This window comes from Podarcis gaigeae, assembly GCF_964106915.1.
Source record: "Podarcis gaigeae genome assembly, chromosome: Z".
Classification (NCBI taxonomy): domain Eukaryota; kingdom Metazoa; phylum Chordata; class Lepidosauria; order Squamata; family Lacertidae; genus Podarcis; species Podarcis gaigeae.
In genome coordinates this window covers 18,965,015-18,988,401 of record NC_139691.1, presented here as the reverse complement: position 1 = coordinate 18,988,401, position 23,387 = coordinate 18,965,015, and the positions used below count along the sequence as shown (strand labels likewise).

At 48.2% G+C, this 23,387-nt stretch overlaps 1 protein-coding gene across 3 annotated transcripts in view; it reads left to right on the top strand.

The window, feature by feature from the left end:
• GPSM1 (G protein signaling modulator 1) overlaps positions 1–22,341 on the top strand; it is a 61,849-nt gene extending 39,508 nt beyond the window's left edge. For 2 of the 3 annotated variants that reach the window (XM_083722264.1, XM_083722265.1), the window contains 3 exons: positions 13,450–13,612; positions 16,533–16,741; positions 21,522–22,341. In XM_083722264.1, the coding sequence (XP_083578390.1) occupies positions 13,450–13,612; positions 16,533–16,741; positions 21,522–21,710 (561 nt within the window). In that variant the 3' untranslated portion in view covers positions 21,711–22,341. Of the gene's footprint in view, positions 1–2,749; positions 2,857–13,449; positions 13,613–16,532; positions 16,742–21,521 lie in introns of those variants that run through there. The other variant, XM_083722266.1, reaches the window with a different exon arrangement.
• The last annotated feature ends 1,046 nt before the right edge of the window (positions 22,342–23,387 follow it).

Genomic DNA, 23,387 nt, shown 5'->3' with positions numbered 1-23,387 from the left:
TTAAAGGTGCTTTTGGACAATCCTAAGAACATAAGAAGAGCCTGCCGGATCAGACCAGTGGCCCATCTTGTCCAGCATCCTGTTCTCATCGTGGCCAAATGCCCCTACGAAGATATCTAGATAGACGTCCTCTTGACTGGTGGGTTCCATAGGAACACACAAAGAGTCTTCTGGATTGAGAAGAATATAGTGAAGGAACCTGCCTGATATCAGTAGGGGGGAGTTCCAAAGTGAAGTGCTGCCACACTGAACAATCAGGTTCTTACAAATGAGGATCAGGGGTTACCTGTAGCCAGTTCCACGGACTGAAGTGGACAAATATGTGGAGTTAGTGGACCTATATATGGACATATATACGCTTTTGCAGGTAAATTGGTCCCAAGTTGTAAAGGACTTTATATCCTGACAGTAACCCCATGAATGTGGCCCAGTAGTATATTGGCAACAAGTGCAGATCTTTGAGCACAGGTGTTAAATGCCAGCAAGGCCTTACTGCTGGCAGAAATCCTGTAAAGATGCCTGGTTTTGCACTTGTTGGTTAAACTGAACTAAGGCAAGTTCGTAATGAGTCCATTACGAAACTGCCAATGACCTGGGATGTCACTAAGGAGCAAGAGGACCCTTGCGGGGAGGGCGGGGAGAGAAGGGCTCATTAGCTGCAATTTTTGAATTGCAGGGGATTGGATGGGTCCCTTCCAAAACTACAGTACAGGGGTTACCTGTACTGTAAGAACTTAATTCGTTCTGGAGGTCCATTCTTAACCTGAAATTGTTCTTAACCTGAAGCACCACTTTAGCTAATGGGGCCTCCTGCTGCCGCTGTGCCTCCGGAGCACAATTTCTGTTCTCATCCTGAAGCAAAGTTCTTAACCTGAGGTACTATTTCTGGGTTAGCGGAGTCTGTAACCTGAAGAGTCTGTAACCCAAGGTAAAGGTAAAGGGACCCCTGACCATTAGGTCCAGTCGTGACCGACTCTGGGGTTGCGGCGCTCATCTTACTTTACTGGACCAAGGGAGCCGGCATACAGCTTCCAGGTCATGTGGCCAGCAAGACTAAGCCACTTCTGGTGAACCAGAGCAGCGCACGGAAACACCGTTTACCTTCCCGCCGGAGTGGTATCTATTTATCTACTTGCACTTTCAAACTGCTAGGTTGGCAGAAGCAGGGACCAAGCAACAGGAGCTCACCCCGTCACAGGGATTTGAACCGCTGACCTTCTGATCAGCAAGTCCTAGGCTCTGTGGTTTAACCCACAGTGCCACCCGCGTCCCTAAGGTACCACTGTATGATTCCATGAATGCAAAGTGGACATCCGCGGCAGAGAGTTGCCCACCCAGCTGGGAAAGCCTGTTAGAACACAAATGTCTTCCAGTGTTTCCAGAACACTGCTTGTGGGGTGCAGCTTGGGGGTGCCCGCTGCATCTTGAGAGAGGCACCGTTCCTGAGAACAGGGGCAGCCATAGGAAGGTGCTGCTCTGAGTAACAATGGAGTGTGGGGCTTGTGGAATCTTTGGTATTTGGAAGAGAGATTCCTTCCCCCCATCCCTGACCCCATCCCTGATCCCATAGGGTTCCAAAGGTGCTCTGGCCCGCATTACCTTTTGTGGCTACTCAGCTGCGAGCCATATATTCCCAGAAGGCAAAGGTCTTGATCTGCTCCATCAAAACCAGAAGGAAAAAGAGGAGGAATTGGGTCTGGAGTCCACCTCTCCCGATAGCTGGAGAATGGTAGTCAGCCAGCTCTCTGGAAGGCTCCCTTGTCTCTATAAAGAGAGCATAGCCTGGGGGTGTTTTGCGTGGGGCTGGTGCAAAATGCGAAGAATGTGCAGATTTTGGAGTTTGTTTCTGGTTTGAGAGTTTTTTGTTCTTGTTGTTCTATTCTTCTCTCTTTGCTGCTCCAGCTGCCTGACTCAGCCCATTGTAAAAAGCCTGTATGCTTTGTTAAAAGCCCACAGATTTAGTATTGCAGGGGACTGGACTAGATGAACCTTGGGGTCCCTTCCAACTCTACTACTCTATGATATGCAGCGCATAATTAAACAATGGAACTCAGTCCCCAGGAAGCAGAGATGGCCAACCTGGATGGCTGCAAGAAAAGATTAGACAAATTCATGGAGGGCTATTGATGGCTGTTAGCCCCTCTTGTGGTTTCTAGCAACTGGTATTCAGAAGCATTGCTGCCCCTGTTAAGGCAGATGGACAGCCCTCTCCTCCTCCATGAATCCGTCAAATCCTCTTTTAAAGCCACTCTCAACTGGTGGGTCCCTGACTCCTGCGGGAGGGAGTTCCCCAGTTTAACTAGGCACTACCTAAAGAAGGACTTTCTTTTACCTGTCCTGAAGCTCCTTGGGAAACAGTCGCTGCCTCCCAGGGTTGCTGTTGTGGCGAGTCAACTAAGACGAAAAGAACCACCAAGCCTGTCACTTTGAGTTCCTTAGAGTAGCAGGTGGGATAGAAATGGAATAAATAATTACCTCCCAACATTCAGCTTCACTGGATCCCCACGAGTTCTGGAGTTATTATCAGGCTGTGTTTGTGTGTGAGAGGGGGGAGAGAGAGAGAGATTGGGGGTAGAAAAGAGCGAGGAAAGAAAATCAAAATATCACCTTTCCCCCAGTGCAAGTCTTGCTCCCATCCCTACTCTGAGGCTACTGGGGGCGGTGTCTGGGCTCCTCCCCGACTGCGCTGGGCCTGGCAGGCGACTGGCCGCCTGGCGAGGTTTTGCCTCTGCCCCCGCCCAGGCGCACCACTCACGCGCCTCAGCTGCGAGAGGAGAGCGGAGGTTCGAGCTCGCTGCAGCGGCGGCGGCACTTCGGAGCCGGGATGCCCGGAGCCCTTTGCTGAGGAGAAGGCAGGTGCGTCCCGGGCTGGGGGGAGGGGGGGCTTGGAGGGGAGGGGGCTTCCCTCCCGTATGAAGTTTGTAAGACTCCTCCCCCCCCTCCTGGATCTTCCCCTTTCTCCAAAGGGGCCAGGAGAAGAGGAGCATCAGTGCCCGCCCCGGGAAGAAGATGCTAGCAACAGCCCGGGCAGGTGTGCTCAGTCGGATCCCCAGGAAGGGAAGATGTTGTCTCGCCAACGGCACTTTGCTGCAGCGCGTTCCTAGGCTGGTAGCCCCCTTCTCTGGGCGACTGCTTTCCCGCCCCACCCCCCTGATAGCAAGTTGGCTGGGTGCCCCAAAGATGGGGAGGGGGCTTCCCCAGGCGATCCCACAATCCCTTAACACAGTCGAAGTCGTGGGCAACCAATGAAGCTGAAAGTTGGACTTAGAGTGGATAAAGTAATGCATTTAAACTGCAACACTCCCTCCTGTGGGAGGCAGGTACAACTACCTATTTAGATGGCTTTAAAAGAGAGATGGACAAATTCAGGGAAGAGAGCATTAGTGATTACTAGTAGCCACAGTCACTATGTTTTGCTTCCATAGTCGGAGGCAGCAATGTTTCTGAATACCTGGATACCTCAGGAGGGGAGAGGGGTCTTGCTTCCCATGCAGGCATCTAGTTGGCACTGTGAAAATAGGATGCTGGGCTGGATGAGCCAGTGGCCTGACCTAGCAGGGCTCTCCTGATGTTCTCATGGAACCTCCAGCTCCAGAGGTAGTCTATCTCAATTCTTAAGTTCTTTGGGGTATGTTTTTAAGCATTGCTTTTGGTCTCCATCTGAGGATTCTTCCTTTGCCCCCCCCACCCTGCCCCCACTGATGACAGTCATTTAGAGCAATGGATGAAGGATGGCCGGGGTTGAGCTTGCTTTGGTCCAACCCTGTCACACACAACCCTGCAAAATGTAGCTGCCTCTTCTTTTTCGCCAGAAGCAAGTTCTCAGAAGTTCTCTCACCCACAAGGGTGACCAAGATCCTGGTTGGACTAGATGACCCTTGGGTTCCTTTCCAACTCTACAATTGTAGGATGCTATGATCCAGAGTCTAGAGCAGCCTTTCGCCATCCTGGTGCCCTCCATAAGTTTTGGACTGTGACATCCATCTGCTCCTTCCAGCACAGCTGTTTGGTCAGCTGACAGCTAGCCAAGTGGGTGAAGACTGGAGCCCTCATTCTCTGGACTCTTGTGGGTGGCAATGATCCATAGGTTGCTCCTGAGACTGGGTGGCCAAGCGGAGGGAGAGTTTTGTTCGTTCTTTGCATCACACAGCCAGCCTCTTCTGGAAAACACTCAAAGCAGGGCACCAGGCTCCATTTGCCATCCACTCTGTTTTTCAACAACCCTGCAAAGAAAGTCAGGCAGAGGAGCGGCAACTGACCCAGAGCCACACCAGGCAGCTTTGCGGACTGTACATCCTCCCACTAAGGTTAATGGCACTGGGGTGTGTTTTTAATGCCCATGCCACAGCCTCAGTCACTACACAATGTCAGGCCAATTAGTGCTTCTAGATCATGTTATCTATACTGGCTGGCAGCTGTGGCTGTTCAGGATTTTGGGCAGCAAACATTCCCAGGCCTACCTGGAGATGCTGCTGGGGATTGAACCTGTATGCAGAGCAGGTGCTGTCCCCATTCAGCTACAATCCTTCCTCTAAAAAAAGTTTATGGTTCTGAATTAAATAAGAAGTAGGAAGCTGCCTCAGAGCAACTGGTCAGGCAATTGTTTCATCTCGATCACGACTTTCTACACTGTCTGCCAGCTGCTCTTTGGGGCTTCAGGTAGGGGGCTTTGCTGGCCTACCTGGAGACACCATTGTGGATTGAACCTGCAACCTTCTGCATGCAAGGCAGGTGCTTTGCCCCTCTGCTGCAGCTAAAAATAAACACAAGATTCTAGTCCTTATGGGTCTGAATAAAGGGCTGAATTAAACAGAACTATAGGAAGCAGCCTTATACCACTTCACTAGACCATTGTTTCACACTGGTTTGTACTGTAAATTATGTTTTTGTGCACTCTGGCTTCAGTCACGGTGCTCCGTTGTGCAAGAAGCGGTTTAGTCATGCTGGCCGCATGAGCCAGAAAGCTGTCTGAGGACAAACGCTGGCTCCCTTGGCCTGAAAGCAATATGAGTGCCACAACCCCACAGTCACCTTTGACTGGACTTAACCGTCCAGGGGTCCTTTACCTTTTTACCCTTTACCAGTACTATAAACACTGACTGCCAGCAGTGGTGTCCAGGGTTCCAGTTAGGGGGCTTTCTCCTAGCTGTACCTGGAGATGCTGAGATTGAACCTGGGGCCTTCTGCATGCAAAGCAGATTCTCTACCCCTGAGCTACAGCCCCTTGAAATCTCTCTCTAGAGTCATACACACACACACACACACACACACACACACACTTCTAATTTGGCCCATGGAGTGTAGCTCAGGGTAGTGACCTGAGCTTGACTCTCCAGCTCACACGTCTTCCAACAAACCCATTCCAGGTTTGCTGGGAAATCATAGAATCATAGAAGGGAACCCAAGGGTCATTTAATCCAACTCCCTATAATGCAGGAATCTCAACTAAATCATCCATTGCAGGTGGCCATCCAAACTCAGTTTAAAAACTTCCAAGAAAGGAGGTCCGTTCCACTGTCAAACAGCTCTCACAATCAGAAAGTTCTTCCTGAAGTTTCATCAGAATCTCCTTTTTTGTAACTGGAAGCCATTGGTTTGGGTCCTACCCTGAGGAACAGGATAAAACAAGCTTCCATGTGACAGCCCTTGAAAATGGCTATCACATCTCCTCTCCATCTTCTCTTCTCCAGGCTAAACATGCCCAACTCTTTCAGCCGTTCCTCCTAAGGCATAGTTTCCAGACCCTTGATCATATTGCTCACCTTCTAGCTTGTCCTTATACCCCTTAAATGGTGGTGCCCATAACTGGACACAGGCAGAATATAGCGTTACTATGACTTCCCTTGATCTGGGCACTCAGCATCTGCTAATGCAACCTAGAGTAACATTAGCCTCTTTGGCCGCTGCATCACACTGTTGGCTTAGTATAAGCTTGTGGCTCATACTAAAACCCCTGTATCCTTTTCAATCCACTGCTGTCAACCCAGGTGTCCCTCATGTTTTATTAGTGCATTTGTTTATTCCTGCCTAATTGTGGAACCTGACATTTGTCCCCCTTGAAATTCATTTGGTTTGTTCAGTAGGGGCAAATGTAAGGTTCTACATCTAGGCATGAATAACCAGATGGTTAGGTTATAAACAGCACTCAAGTAGCCAGGGCTGGATTTGGAGGTAGCAACGGCCATTGGACCAAACGTAGAATCCTAAATTGTATTTGGATGTGAGTTCAAGAGTCATCTAGTACAACCCCTTGCAATGCAGGAATCAGTGGCCTTTCTGTTTAAGACAAGGTTGTCAGTGGCTGTAACCACCTCAGCCCCTCAAAGGGCCTTGAATTGCAAAGGTGAGGTTAACCTTCAAGCTAGTCACGGATTTGGGGGAACCAATGGTGAGTTTGAGGATGAAGTAGTTGAATTCTGAATCTGGTTTCACTTCAGTTTGGGTGGGCAGGATCCTTTCTCCCCAGAGCCCTGTTGAGTCAGGATGGCATGAAGCTAAACATGGGAAGATTCAGGATAAAAGGAAATGTTTCTTCACTCAGCGCATGGTTAAAATGCGGAACTCCCTCCAGCAGGAGGCAGTGGTTGGTTTTCTAAAGCCAACTTGGATGGCTTTAGAAAAAGAATTGGACAAATTCATGGAGGGGAAGGCTATTGATGACTACTAGCAAGGATTGTTAAATTCTTTCTCCCTCCATGGAGGCAGCAATGTTTTTATAAATACCAGTTGCTGAAAGGGAGAGGAGAATGCTCAGGTGCTTTGGGGTTTCCTTTGAGGGCATCTGGTTGGCCACTGTGAGGACCAGACGCTGGAGTACGTGGGGCACTGGGCTGATCCACCAGGATCTTCTTTTGGTCTTATGTCAGAAGATGCTATATTGAACACCGGAACTTCTGTGACCCAGTCTCTCTGCAACAGTGTTCCACAAGAGGGATGGCTTAAAAAAAAAAAAAAAAGACTGGGCAAATTCAGGGAGGAGATGGCTACTAGTCAAGATGACCCTGTGAGCTTACGAAGTGAGAGGGCCCTTGTGCTATGGTCCTGTCTATGGGTCTCTCATTGGGGCATCTGGTTGGCCACTGTGAGGACAGGGTGCTCGACTAGATGGGCACAACTTTGCCCTGATCCATCAGGGACTCTTCTGGGGTTCATGCAGATTGTTACAGTTCTGCTATTCAGAACTGAATAATTCTAAACTTTCAGATTCTAACACGGAGAAGAAGGGTTGATTCACCAGAATCACAGAATTAGAAAGGACCCCAAGGGTCACCTAATGCAGGAATCTCAACTAAAACCATTCCTCACAGCTGTCGATCCATCCTCTGCTTAAAAACCACCAAAGAAGGAGAGCTGACCTTCCTTTCCTTCTAGATTCCTTCCCGTCCTCAAAGAACAAAGGCAATTTAATCTCATTCTCACCCTTTTCTTGAGTCGGCTTTCTGTTTTAAGTGCCATAAGGCCGGCAGCTAACTTTAAATACTTGTGGGGGCTGCAGGAGGCGAAGTGTGGGGGAAACTCACTCCTAGGAATGAGTATTTATAATCAGCAGGTGATGCCATTGGAGGAGGATGGAATTGGAATAGGCAGCACAACAACTTAACTCCTAGTGGGGCATGAGGCTTAACTGGGCTCAGAAGAAGGATGTTTTGCAAACTTGCAAGACCTCCTCCTGCTCTCCAGATGCGTTGGACTACAATGCCCACCAGCTGCCAGGCAGCGCAGCTATCAGATGACCCTGGGGCTGGTGCAATTTGTAGGGGAAAGTGTTGTTTACAGAGAACCAGCCTGACAGAAGCTGCTTTAGACCCAGGCATACTCTAGGACTGTGGGATTCTTTTTGACCTGCACATAGTTTTCCGCCAGGCTCAAGAAAAAGCAAAAATAGAAGGAAAGAGAAATAAGTTGGGTGTTCCTGCTCAGTAGGTGGTGGCATACCTGTCAACGTTTACCTTTTTTTAAGGGAAATTCCTTTATTCCGAATAGGATTCCTCGCAAGTAAAGGGGAAAGTTGACAGCTATGGGTGGTTGGCAGCAGGGGTTGTTGCCCCAGTGCAGTGGGTGGCCAGTCACCTGCCCAGGCCAACCATGATAGTTAGTCCCCAGGTCACACAGGAGGCTTCTTTGGGCTTGTCCTGGACAAATATCTACTCTACATCCCTGCAGTGTAGGAATCCCAGCTGAAGAATCCCTGACAAAAGGCCACCTGCCCTCCATTTCAAAACATCCATGGAAGGATATAATAAATAATAATAATTAATAGTAATACTTCAGTTGTGAAGCTCACAATTTCCATTTCTCAACCTCCCCCTGCCATGCTGCAATTCTGCCCCATTCCTGCTCTCCCAGACTTTGCCACAGAGAGAAAAAAGGAGCACAGATTCTCTTCTGGGCATTTGGGGCATTTCATTTCTCATCCTTCTACCCCCAACCCACCATGGGCACAGACCTGCTGCGATTCCTGCATTGCAGGAGCTTCGGCTGGATGACCCTTGGGGTCCTTCCCAACTCTACAATTCTAGGACTCTGTGACAATGGGGACAACAGCAAACACCAACACAGCTGTGCAAATGTCCCCAAATTACAGCTCTTCAGAGCAAAGCCATCGGTGGTTGACCCAAATGAGCACCTTTTGCCAGACAGCCGGGTTATTTTTATCCCAGCCTCCCTGTATGCAGGGAAGCCCCAGAGCTCTTCCTGACAGCTTAACGCCCAAAGAAATGGCCAAAAATGCAAGCAGCTGCATGGATCCGTTATTGTATGCATACACACTCTGCCCCACAGGAACAATAGAATCGTAGAGTTGGAAAGGACTCCCAAGGGTCATCTAGTCCAACTCCCTGCAGTGCAGAAATCACAGCTAAAGCATCCCTGGCAGACAGCCACCCAACCTCTGCTTAAAAGCTTCCAAGGAAGGAAAGTCCACCGCCTTCCGAAGGAGTCTGTACCAAGGGACTCCCTCTGTCGGAACAGCTCCTGCCCTCAGGAACTTCTTCCTAATGTTCCTTTCTTGTCATCTGAAGCTTCAGGTTCCGGTCATGAACAAGCTGCCTCCATCTTCCAGGTGGCAACCCTTCAGATATTTGAAGGTGGATCTCATGTCTCCTCTCAGTGTCCTCATATCCAGGCTAAACATCCCCATCTCCCTCAACCATTCCTCATCAGGCTTGGTTTCCAGAGACCCTCCATCATCTCTGTCACCTTCCTCTGCACACCTTTCCAGCTTGTCAATATCCTTCTGCAGAGGGTCTTTTTGGGGTGGGGGTTGCTCAAGAGATACACAAGTGGTCTTTAAACCTGGGTCCCTCTCCGGGAACCATCAGAACAAAAGAGGGAGGGAGGGAGTTATTGCATAAAAAGCATAAGAAAAGCTTGCTGCATCCAGCCACTGGCCCATCCAGCTTAGCATCCTCTTCTCACAGCGGCCAACCTGATGCCTGTAGAAATCCCTCAAGCAGTACCCAAGCACAACAGCCCTCACACACACACCCATGGTTTTTAACAACTCAATAGCTCTCTCTTTTCCATGGATTTGTCTAATGTTGTTTTAAAGCCATCCAAGTTGGTGGCCATCACTGTCTCCCGTGGGAATTCCATAGTTCTTAACTGGGATCATAGACACTACCCTAAGGTTACCAGATTTTTTTCAATGAATCCAGGGACACTTTTCACCTTCAATGGCTTTTGTCAGGGGATTGATTTGTAAATCCGGGGACTGTCCCCAGCAAACGGGGACGTCTGGTAACCTTACTCTACCCCAGAAGCCAGAGATTTCCCAAACCAGCAGGGACTGGGTTAACAGCACAGCTTGCTAAACACAGGGAAATAATTCGTCTTCTAGCAATGCTGAAGGGAGAAAATGAAACACACACATTCACTTGCCTTCTATTTAGGGCAGCATCGGAATTAGCCACCCAGTGGAGGAATCTGGCCTTTTGAGCTGCCTGAAGGCTGATCAGGAATTAAGAGAGAAAATAAAAAAAATTCTCCTCCTTGCCACCCAAGGGGGGGAGATCTACTATTGAAAGATGATTCCCACAGCCAGTGGGAAGAGGGTGATAGCAGAGGCAGATTTAGGGTAGTGGTAGGTGACTCCCTAATGAGGAGGACCGAGACAGCAGTGTACAGAAGCGACATGATGTCCCGGGAGTTGTGCTATCTTCCAGGTACAAAGGTTAACAACAGGGCCGAAAAGTTGCCAAGCTGACCACAACTCACCTTCCTTTTGATTCATAGGGGGTACAAATGACACTGCCAGACACAGACTTCAACATACAGCAAAGGGACTATGAGAGTCTGGGCAGGAAGCTGAAGGACTTTTGAGCATAGGTGGTTTTTCCATCACTCCTTCCTGTTGGAGGTCATGGCCCAGGAAGAAAGAGGAAAATACTGGAAGTAAACCACCAGCTGCGCAGGTGCTGTCGCCAGGGAAGGTTTGGCTTCCTGGTCCATGGTCTCTGCTTCCTTGAGGAAGAACTTGCTGCCAGAGATGGATCGCACCTGACATTGGTTGGCAAGGATGTGTTTGCTAATCGTCTCGCAAACCTGATCAGGATTGCTTTAAACCAAATCCTGAGGGTGGTGGGGAAACAATATTACAAACCACAGGGGAATACCTGGTACTGGGAATAATAGCTTCATTGATGCACAGGAAACTGAGGTGGTCCTCCAGAAACCTGCTAAAGGGCAGGGAACTACAAGAAGGAAGCAGCTAGAGGGAATGACTCAAATGCACAGAGCAGGAACACCATCGGGGGGGGGGGGCTGAGGGCTACCTCAAATTTTTGAGGGAAGGGCACCCTCAAAATTGCGTGACTCCACACGACATGCTCACCTCACTCGCACATGCTGCAGGGTGTGCTGGTGCCACTCACACAAGCCACATGCGCACATGGCGTGAGAATGCCCCATGGTGTGAGTGCATAACATCAGCGCTTTCTTGGTCAATGTATGCCAATGGGGAGGGGAGGGGTACATTGAGATGAGCAGCTAGTTTTATTTTGCTTTTGAATTTATCCCAAATTTTCCTGCCTGCTTCTCACCTCAACATCTTGCAAATTAAGTGTCTTCCTGCTTATACAGTGGTACCATGGGTTACATACACTTCAGGTTACATACGCTTCAGGTTACACACTCCGCTAACCCAGAAATAGTGCTTTCTGGTTAAGAACTTTGCAGGGTCTTCGCTGCGAGATCACATTCATCCGGTGCTATACCAGCTGCACTGGCTCCCGGTGGAGTACAGGATAAGGTTTAAGGTGCTGGTTTTAACCTTTAAAGCCCTATACGGCCTAGGACCCTCGTACCTACGGGACCGCCTCTCCTGGTATGCCCCACAGAAAAACTTGTGGTCTTCAAATAAAAACATCTTGAAGGTCCCAGGCCCCAGAGAAGTTAGGCTAGCCTCAACTAGAGCCAGGGCTTTTTCGGCTGTAGCTCCGATCTGGTGGAACACTCTGTCTCAAGAGACTAGGGCCCTGTGGGACTTGACATCTTTCCGCAGGGCCTGCAAGACAGAGCTGTTCCGCCAGGCCTTTGGCCAGGGCACAGCCTGACTCCCTCCCTTGGCAATCTTCACGGAGCTCTGGCCCAATGGTGGCCAGTGGCTTGAATTTAATTAATTTTATAATGAATGATTTTAGAATGTTGTTTGTGCTGTACTTTTGTACTGTTTTATTGTTCTTAGCCGCCCTGAGCCCAGCTTCGGCTGGGGAGGGCAGGATATAAATAAAATTTATTTTTATTATTATTATTATTCAGGATGAGAACAGAAATTGTGCTCCGGCGGCAGCAGGAGGCCCCATTAGCTAAAGTGGTGCTTCAGGTTAAAAACAGTTTCAGGTTAAGTACGGACCTCCTGAACGAATTAAGTACTTAACCCAAGGTACCACTGTAATATGTACTGAAAACCATCAGTGCCATGCTGATAGTGGCATCTAAGGTTGATCTTGTCTGGTTCATTCACTGAGCCACTAGGTCCCATAATTTATGCTCCCATTGCTCAGACACTGCCAGCCCTAATTCTTGCCACTGTCATGTCACAAAATTCACTTTTTTATTCTTTAGGATTTTCTTATATGCCACTCTTATCTAACTTATATTTCCCTTATTAATTTCAGAATGTTCTCCCCCCAAAAAAACAACAAAAAAGCAACAACATGATAGCTCATAAAAGATCTTGTTTTTTCTCCTTGCATTGCCCATCAACTCAGCTTCTTTAGTTTCCCTGTATACCACTTGTAGCACTGGGATTGATCAGATAGCATCTGATGACTGTATTAACATACAGAAAATCCGAGACCATATTTGTTAAATTGTTCATAAGACAATGTCGCCAGAATCCTATGTATATCGTCATTCACCTTCAAATACCATTTCACTCTCATCATTCCCAAAGATTTGCCAGCTGCACGTGAGTTCTACAGGGAGCAGGCAGTGCAGGACAGGGGCTAAGATAATTGAAAGTGGAAAACGGTCGCTTTCAGTTCTTACCAGGACATCTATTGATTTCACCAAGCTGAAAAGTGGTGAAGCTATGAAGTAGTCTATGAGACTTCCTCCCTTATTGTGTAGAAAAGTAAGTTGGCCATTTGAAGCATCCGCTAGACATGCATCTAATATTTAAAAAGTCATGCAGAAACACACACACACACACACACATTCTAGGAGTATCCGGCCTTGAGGGTTGACTCTCTTGTCCATAGAAGTGTGAGGGAAGGGGCGGGGGAATATCCTCCAGGTCTAGCCTTTGTGGTACTAGAATTCTCTCTGAACCATCCAGATGCTGACGTTAAAATCCCTGAATAGTAGAATTTGGGCACCCCACACTTATTTGAGCTATAAGAGTTGTTGGATCCCTCCAAATCTTAGCCACCACAGCTAAATATTAATGCGGAAAAATGGGCCTTCTGCCACTGCAATAATCTGTAATGGCAGGAAATATTCACAAAGGAGACCAGACTCCACAGCGCTGATTTCCCCAGCTTAATTCAGTGAGTGGTCAGGGGGAGTGGTCCAACCCTCACTTCCTCATCCCTTTAATTGCTTCTTAACTGATGGAAGACTTTCCTGGGAGCATCCCTGTAAATGCAAGGGGCTGATATGCTATAGCCAAGTTTCTTGTAAGCAGATAATAACAGATTTTTGCAGGAGCATTGTCAAATCTTTGTCTCATTTCCTGTTGTCCTACTGTGCCAGATTCCAAGTGACAAGGGAAGCTCCACATAGAGTGCATTATAATAATCCAGTGTTTTAATGATATTAATACTATTAATACTATAATACTACTATGTAATATGTAATATGTATATATATGTAATCTTGCCATCTGATTTTGAAGAGCATGTAGGAACTGGGATGCATTTAGACAGCTGAGTTCTGGTTTTGATGATCCACTTTAAATATGGTGGGAAATTGAGACTGGAAAAAACTATTATTATTTCTTCTTTGCAGAAAATAAAGCGGGCGCCTTCAGACGAGGAGTGCTTCTTTGAGCTGCTGAGCAAATTCCAGAGCAACCGGATGGATGACCAACGCTGTCCCTTGGAGGAAGGCCAGAAGGAGGCCGAAGAAGCTACAGTGGCCACCCTGGTGCCTGCCCTGGAGGAGAGGACCTGTAAGCTTTTGTTGAGCTGCTCCCAGGGCCCTTGCTGTGCTGGGCTAGATATGTGTCCCCATCTGTCTTAAATAAGGGCAGATAAAAGGAAGGATATCTTCATGCAGCACTGTTAATCTGCGGAAATTCTTCCTGCAGGTACCATTGAGGGTCACCAACTTGAAGGGCTTTAAAAAATAATTAGACGCATTCATGGAGGAGAGGGCTATCAATGAAGCTAGATGTTGGAGGGTTCATGGCAGAAAAAAGAAATTCATGCAGCACAGCGTTAGTTTGTGGAACTCCCTCCCATAAGAGACCATGATGACCACCAACTTATATGAAAACATTCTGAACTCTGTGCTGCATTAATACGTCTATCCTTTTATCTGCCCATAAGATAAGCCCTGCAGCGGGATCAGGCCAAATATCCTGTTCTCACAATGGCCAGCGAGATACCCTAAAGGGAAACCCACATGCAAGAGCACTCTCCCCTCCTGGGGTTTCTAGCAACTAGTATAATCAAGAAGCGTTTACTGCCCCCAACTGTGGAGGCAGAGCATAGCCATCTTGGCTAGTAGCCATCAATAGCCTTCTCCTCCTCCTAAAGCAGTCCAAGTAGGTGGCCATCACTGCCTCCTGTAGGAGGCAGTTCCGCAGATTAATTCTGTGCTGCAAAATGAAACATCTCAACATTCACCTTCGTTGGATGCCTGCGAGTTCAAAGTCAACACTTCCTTGCATCAAAATATTAAGCAGGGGTTTGTGTACATGGATCAAGAGAGGAAGCTCCGGAAAAAACCAGGCACAGGAGATGCAGGCAGAGCGCCAAAGCTGCGAGGCAGGCAGGAGGCAGTGTTGAAAAGGTCAGGCTGTGTTATGACAAGGAGCGGGGTTGAGCGAGGCTCTCTTGCTCCTAAAAATAGAAGGAGAGCTTCTTGTCGTCCCTGCTGATGCGGGAGCGCCCCTGGGGGCTCTTGTTTTCCTCCACAGGGCCCACACCTCCTCCTGCTTCCTTCAAAGTATTTGGACACATACAAAAGCACTGAGGGACCCATCTAGTCGAGCATCCTCTTCTCACAGTAGCCAACCTTGACATTTGAAGGGGGGGCATTCCACAGGGGGAGCGCAACTACTGAGAAGGTCCTCTGATTGGTTCCCTGTAACTTCACCTCTCACAATAAGGGAACTGCCAGAAGGTCCTCAGAGGAGGACCTCAGTGTCTGGACTGGATAATGGAGGTAGAGATGCTCCTTCAGGTATACAGGGCTGAGGCCATTTTAGGTCAATGGCCAACACTTCTAATTGTGCTTAGAAATGTACTGGGAACCAATGTAGATATTTTAGAACCATTGTTAAATGGTCCCAGCAGCTGCTCCCAGTCACCAGTCTGGCAGCCGCATTTTGGTTTAGTTGTACTTTCCAAGTCACCTTCAAAGGTAGCCCCACATAGAGGGCATTGCAGTAGTCCAAAGTGTGGGGGGGGGGGAGATAACCAGGGCATTTACCACTCTGGAAGACAGTACACAGGCAAGTAGGGTCTGAGCCTGCGTACCAGATGGAGCTGGTAAACAGCCGCCCTGGGCACAGAATTAACCAGTGCTTCTATGGACAGCTGTGAGACCAAAATGGCCTCCAGGCATCACACCTGGTCCTTCAGGGGCACAGTTACCCCATTCAGAAGTAAGGAATCCTCCCACCTGCCTGCCTCCTGTCCCCCAGAAAAAAAGTGCTCAATCCAGTGACCACCATCCATCCCACCCCCCCAACCGACTCTGTTCACACATCTATCTAAGCTAGCGGGCACATCTTATGCCAGGAGTTCTGCAGAGTATCTATGTGTATTGCAAGCTGCTGAGCAAGGGTTGTTGCTGGGACTAATTCTGAGCAGTGTGTTCCACAAGATGCTGGTATTTGCTGATAAAATCCTCAATTACTTCAGAGCAAGCAACCTGGAATAATTTCTAATCACTGCTCTACAATTTGCCAGCAGTCATCCAGCCCAGCCTCCAGCAATGCAAGAATCACAACTAAAGAATCCCTGATAGGTGCCCTTCCAACCTCTGCTTAAAAACCTCCAATGAATCCTGAATTCACAGTGTTGGGAGGGACTCTAAGAGTCATCTAGTCCAACCAGGGTCTCCCCAGGGTTCTGCTTTTTAATGTACTCAGTTATACTGTAAGTAATTTTTTAAAAAAAATCTTTATAAATGACTTAGAAGTAGGAATTGAGGGGGATGCACACTGTATTTGCAGATGATGCTAAACTGAGAGGGGAGGCTAATACAGTGGTACCTCCAGTTACTAACTTAATTCGTTCCGGAGGTCCGTTCTTAAGCCAAAACCGTTCTTAACATGAGGCGCACTTTCGCTAATGGGGCCTCCCGCTGCTGGCGCATGACTTCCGCTCGCATCCTGGGGCAAAGTTTGCAACTAGGGGCATCTATTTCTGGGTTAGCGGAGCTCATTACCCAAAGCATTCGTTAAGGAGAACAGTACGTAACCTGAGGTTCCACTGTACCACAGAAGATAGAATGAATTTCAGTGAGATCAAATGTCAGATTCTGCAGATTCAGTGAGATCAAATGTCAGATTGGGGGACACCTGGCTTGACAGCAGTGGATGTGAAAAGGGATCCAGGGATCTTAGTAAACCACAAACTTGACATGAGTCAACAGTGTGATGCAGCAGCAAAAAAAGCTAATGCAGTTCTAGGCTGCATCTGCAGAAGGAAGGAATGGAAACTGAGCTTTCCAACTAAACTATTATGGTTATGATTATTATTTTCTTCATTGGAGATCTTAAAGCAGAGGCTGGGTGGCTACCTGCCAGGGACACTTCATCTGAGTTTCCTGATTTGCAAGCGGTTGGACTAGGTGGAGACCCTGGGAATCATCTATTCTGTTTCTGCAATAACATTTCTTTCTTCCTGCACTGGCAGCCCAGTCCTCAATGGCCTCCCCACAGACTGAGGAGCTCTTCGACCTCATCGCCAGCTCCCAGAGCCGGCGGCTGGACGACCAGCGGGCCAGCGTGGGCAGCCTGCCAGGGCTGCGCATTACCCCCAACAACCTCAGCCACCTCCGCAGGGAAGGCAGCACACAGCAGGAGCCAGGCGACGAGTTCTTCAACATGCTCATGAAGTGCCAGGTATGTTTTGAGCATGGCTAATCACTTGACATCATTAAACCCACTTCAGAAACTGTCAGTTCCCGGCTTTTGAAAATCTTGGGGCTTATTTTTTTGCTCTGTTCTTTTTTGGGGAGGGTTGAAGTTGTGGAAGGGTACTCATCCAGCTCTGAAGGGGTCCTGTTCAGAGCACTGGTCCATAGAACCACTGAATTGCAAACTCAAGTGAATAGCAGAGTTGGAAGGTACCCCAAGAGTCATCTAGTCATCTAGTCAAGAGTCATTCCAGACAATGCAGGAATCATCGCTAAAGCATCCATTGATTTAAAAATATCTATACCACGATACATTTTTAAATGTCTGAGTGCATAAACGCAAACTCATGTGAAACTTTAAAATCAGAAAGAATCTGACCATTATGAGGAAAAGATGTATTCTCAATTGCTTGCATAGGCCAAACAAAAGGGGACAGTATTCCAGAGGGCAGGGCAGATGACATAGGAACATAAGAAGAGCCTACTGGATCAGGCCAATGGGCCATCTAGGCCAGCATCCTGTTCTCACTGTCACCAAATGCTGCTTAGGATCTAGGAGTCCCGATAGACTGCCTCTGGACCTGGAGGCTTCTAAGAATGTCACAAAAGCATTTCTAGATCAGGCCAATGGCCCACCTAGGCCAGCATCCTGTTCTCACAGTGGCTAACAGATGCCTCTGTTGGGAAACGGGCAAGGAGGATCAAAGCACAAAAGCGCTTTACCCTCCTATGAGTGTCAGCAACTGGGATTCAAAAGCAGTACTGCCTCCAACTGTGGCGGACAGAGCATAGCTATCATGACTGGCAGCCATCAATAGCCCTCTCCTCTGTGACATTGAATGCTCAGTTTCTTGTTGCTATAAAAAGAGCCGATCAACAACACTCCTGCAGGTGATCTCAGTGATGGAACTAGGATGTTACAGTTTCAGGCAGTCCCTTAGACCTAAGATGTCCAGGGCTTGACCCCAGCTCAGGAGATGACTAACTTAGATGGCTTTAAAAGAGAGCTGCTGAGGACTATTCGCCACAATGACTCTGCTCTGCCTCCATGGCCACAGGCAGCAATGCTGCCGGAAACCACAGGAAGGGAGAATTGGTGTTGCACTGGAATCCTGCTTACTGGTTTCACATTTAGGCACTTGGGCGGCCACTGTGAGAACAGGATGCTGGCCTAGGCAGCCAGAGAAGATTATAGCATAGAATCATAGCATTGGGAGGGGGGGGGAAACCATTTGTCATCTAGCTCAACCTGCTGCAATGCAATTTCTGGGCAGTATTCCACTAGCTACTGGTCCTTGCTGATAAGGTTCAACATGACTTGGGAGCAAGTGACCCGAAGGACCGTCAGTGAGTGTTGGTCCCAAATTAACTACGCCAGTGTGACGTGGTGGTTAGAGTCTGGGAGATCAGGGTTCAAATCTGCCATTGGCCATGAAGTCCATGTTGAGGTAGTCCCTCACTCTCAGTCAACCTACCTCACAGGGTTTTTGTGGGGTGGGGGGAAAACCACGTATGTCCCCTTTAGATCATTGGAGGAAAGAAAATGCAATAAATAAACAATAATCCCAAGGATCATTTAGCCCAGCCTAGGACATGCCGATCAGAAGGTCGGTGGTTCGAATCCCCGCGACGGGGTGAGCTCCCGTTGCTTGGTCCCTGCTCCTGCCAACCTAGCAGTTCGAAAGCACCTCAAAGTACAAGTAGATAAATAGGTACCACTCTGGCGGGAAGGTAAACGGTGTTTCCATGCGCTGCTCTGGTTCGCCAGAAGCGGCTTAGTCCTGCTGGCCACATGACCCGGAAGCTGTACGCCGGCTCCCTTGGCCAATAAAGTGAGATGAGTGCCGCAACCCCAGAGTCGGTCACGACTGGACCTAATGGTCAGGGGTCCCTTTACCTTTACCTGCAGTGCAGGAATCACAACTAAAGAACCCCCAACATTTGCTTTAAAACCTCCAAGGAAAGAGAGTCCACCACCTTTGGAGGTAAATATATATATATATATATATATATGCTTTCGTAGATTTTCACGGGTACAGGAATGCAGGTTTTGGTGTCCTCGGGTGTCTTCCCGTGTAAAAGTTGGGGTGTCTAGGCGACGTTTCGACGAGGTCTCACTCGTCATCTTCAGGCTGGTGCTTTCGGCTTCTTGTTACTGGAACAGAGCGGGATCTCAATGTTTGAGTTCCTATAAATACTGTAGAGGGGGTGTGGTGTCTAGCCTCCAATGTTCTGGGCAGAGAGGAAGTTCCCAGGCTAGTGTGCCTTTTCTTCTTTTGTTCCTTAATTACTTGAGAGATACCTTGAGTGATTTCTTGAGTGATATCCTGAGTACCACTTAGGTGGGTCATTAGGTGTGGATTAGTTGCTAAAGTCTTTGTGTCTTGACCTCTTGAACTTTGTGAAGAGTTTTCCTGAGAAGATGGCTGTATTGCACTTAGTTGTGCTTTGGCTTGGCTTCGTGTATAGGGGCGAGCTGTGGTTTTGTGGCTTGTGTCAGCCAGATCTGTGTAGGGATTGCAGGGGGGTGCAGCATCCGGAGGTGCCACCATGGATTGGCTACTGGATGGTGTCAGTAATTCATCTGTGGAGAGGGTCTGGGTTTGGGTCTGGTGTGGTTGATTGGTGTTGGCGTTCTGTGTGCCTCTGGATCTGGTGTCAGTTTTTGTGGGGAGGGCTAATTTCCAGATGTCTGGCAAGCGGGATGTGTCGTCACGCTTGTTCATGTTGTGAGGGTGTTTCTCTATCTCGATGGCTTCCATGATTATTCTCTTGTGGTGATGTTCCGTGTTAAAGAGCAATTTGGAATCTGCAAAATTAATTTCGTGTCCTGTTTCTTTCATGTGTTGGAAAAGAGAGGAAGTTTTTTCTTCTTTTTTGACGGCATTCTTGTGTTCTGCGATACGTGCATTTATTCGTCTGTTTGTTTGTCCAATGTACGTGGCTGGGCAGACTTTGCAGGGTATTTCATAGATCCCTTGGTTTTCCAACTGGATTTTATCCTTGGGGTTTCTGAGGATATTGGCTATTTTTTGGTTGGTGCAAAAGGCTGTTTTGATATTGTGTTTATGGAGGATTTTGCTAATTTTATCTGTAGTGCCCTTGATATAAGGAAGGAGGGCCATGCCTTCCTTATATCAAGGGCACTACAGATAAAATTAGCAAAATCCTCCATAAACACAATATCAAAACAGCCTTTTGCACCAACCAAAAAATAGCCAATATCCTCAGAAACCCCAAGGATAAAATCCAGTTGGAAAACCAAGGGATCTATGAAATACCCTGCAAAGTCTGCCCAGCCACGTACATTGGACAAACAAACAGACGAATAAATGCACGTATCGCAGAACACAAGAATGCCGTCAAAAAAGAAGAAAAAACTTCCTCTCTTTTCCAACACATGAAAGAAACAGGACACGAAATTAATTTTGCAGATTCCAAATTGCTCTTTAACACGGAACATCACCACAAGAGAATAATCATGGAAGCCATCGAGATAGAGAAACACCCTCACAACATGAACAAGCGTGACGACACATCCCGCTTGCCAGACATCTGGAAATTAGCCCTCCCCACAAAAACTGACACCAGATCCAGAGGCACACAGAACGCCAACACCAATCAACCACACCAGACCCAAACCCAGACCCTCTCCACAGATGAATTACTGACACCATCCAGTAGCCAATCCATGGTGGCACCTCCGGATGCTGCACCCCCCTGCAATCCCTACACAGATCTGGCTGACACAAGCCACAAAACCACAGCTCGCCCCTATACACGAAGCCAAGCCAAAGCACAACTAAGTGCAATACAGCCATCTTCTCAGGAAAACTCTTCACAAAGTTCAAGAGGTCAAGACACAAAGACTTTAGCAACTAATCCACACCTAATGACCCACCTAAGTGGTACTCAGGATATCACTCAAGAAATCACTCAAGGTATCTCTCAAGTAATTAAGGAACAAAAGAAGAAAAGGCACACTAGCCTGGGAACTTCCTCTCTGCCCAGAACATTGGAGGCTAGACACCACACCCCCTCTACAGTATTTATAGGAACTCAAACATTGAGATCCCGCTCTGTTCCAGTAACAAGAAGCCGAAAGCACCAGCCTGAAGATGACGAGTGAGACCTCGTCGAAACGTCGCCTAGACACCCCAACTTTTACACGGGAAGACACCCGAGGACACCAAAACCTGCATATATATATATATATATATATATATATATATATATATATATCCCGCCCTCCCCAGCCGAAGCTAGGCTCAGAGCGGCTAACAACAGTAAAATAATAAAACATTATAAAATCAGTTCATTATAAAATCAGTTCAAATCAAATTAATGGCAACCATTGGGCTAGAGTTCTGTGAGGATTGCCAAAGGCTGTGCCTTGGCCAAAGGCCTGGTGGAACAGCTCTGTCTTGCGGGCCCTGCGGAAAGATGTCAAGTCCCGCAGGGCCCTAGTCTTTTGTGACAGAGTGTTCCACCAGATTGGGGCCACGGCCGAAAAGGCCCTGGCTGTGGTTGAGGCCAGCCTAAACTCCCTGTGGCCCGGGACCTCCGAGATGTTTTTGTTTGAAGACCGTAAGGTCCTCCATGGGACATACCAGGAGAGACGGTCCCATATTGTAGGATCTGAAGGGACACCCCACCCCCGCAAGGATCATCTAATCCAAGCCAGTCCTAAACCGCCTGACTCTCTGCTCCTCTCTGTGATGTCTCCCTCTTCACTTCTTCTTCTCATTCCTCCTCCCCATCCCTAGTCCTCTCGCATTGATGACCAGCGCTGCGCAGCCCCCGATGCTACCCCACGCGGTCCCACTGTGCCAGATGAAGATTTCTTCAGCCTCATTCAGAGGGCCCAGGCCAAGCGCATCGACGAGCAGAGGGTGGACCTGGCCTTGGGTGAAGAGGAAGCCGAAGAAGATGAAGCACAGCCCAGTCCCAGCTAAGACCGGTCCCCCGTGCAGGGTCTGGACTGAGCCCTAGTGCTGTGAGGACGCAGGCACTGGGGGGGGGGGCGAGACATTGGGGCAATTTCAACTGTAGCAGTCCCGCCTCAAGGGAGCGGCCCTGAGCAAGGCCCATTTCTTGGAGGGGGGCTGTTATCCTAGAGGTGCTGGGGGTGGAAAGTTGAGTGTGCCTCTACCACCAGGGGTAGTCTACCTCTAAGCTCCCAGAAACATTCATAAAAATGTACAGTTGGAAGAGTGCCCCTAAGGTTCAACTAACCCAGCCCCCTCCAATGCAGGATTCACAGCTAAAGCGTCCCTGACAGATGGCCTTCCATTGATTTCAGGGAAGAGGACAGGAGCAGTGGGGGAGGGGGTTGCTTTTCACTCCTTCCCACATCTCCGAGCCCAGTCGAAACTGGAAATCAAGCCACCTGCAGGAATATCTCTGCCAAGATTCAATATGTTCGCTAATTTATTCTATATACGATGTGTGTTAGACAATATAATTTTATTGAGGGGAGGGGTCCTTTATCTGCATGGTACTTTCCCCATCCCCATAAAAATCAAAGAGCTGCCAAATGAATTCTGTGGGGGAAGAGGGTGCTTATTAAACATTTTTGGAACACAAGGTCTTTTGGTGTTTTATTTCAGCTTCCGACTCTCAAACCAAGACGAAGCTGGGAGGGGGGGAGAGAAGAGTCTAATTCGCCCCACATGGCATTTTGGGGTGGGGGTAACAGAGAAGGGTCACTTCCAGCTTCCCTGCCATTATTTGGCAAAGGGCCAAACCACATTCCAGGTGGCTCAAGCCATCCCTTCTGATGGATCCTGAAACCAGAATCCTCTCTTGGGATTTGGCCACCAGCCCCCACTTGAAATACTGTTTTGCCATTTTTTAAATAGCTGCTTCTCCTTACAAAAATCACACCTCACCACTGTACAGGGTGCAACTTGGGGTCTGGCCCTCTTCTATGGATTTGGAGGCATAAATTGTAGGGTGCAGAGGGACCCCCAGTGGTCATCCAGCTGAGCCCCCTGCAAGGCAGGAATCACAACTAAAGCATGCCTGACAGGTGGCCATCCAACCAATCATGACATCGAATGACCAGCATATGGGTGACCCTGCCCAGCTATCTGCATGGGGGAGATAAAAGAACAGGCCCACCATGCCAAGCACACCTGGTGCACAGCTTTGCATATAATTAGGGGTTTTAAAAAAAACCACCCTGACGTTCAGAACATCAGAAGTGTCTGCTGGATCAAGTCAATGACCCACCTAGTCCAGCAACACTTGCCTGCCAGAAACCAGCAAGCAATCCAAACACAAGAGCTCTCTGCCCTTTTGTGGCTTCCAGAAACTTGTATTCAGAAACATTGCTGCCTGCAACTGTGGGGGTCAGAGCTTGGCCATCATGGTTAGATGCCATCAACACCTCTCTCCTACTGCATGAATTTCCCTTATCCTTCAAAGCCATCCATGTTGGTGTCAACAGCTGCCTTCTGTGTCAGTACCATAGTCTAAGAAGGACTTTCATTTATCTGACCTGAATCTCCCAATGTACAACATCATTGGATGTCCACAAGAGGAAGAAAAACTTTTCTCCACTTTGACCAGGCCGTGCATAATTTTATAAACTTATCTCGTGTCACCTTTTCGTCACCTTTAGCCCAAGC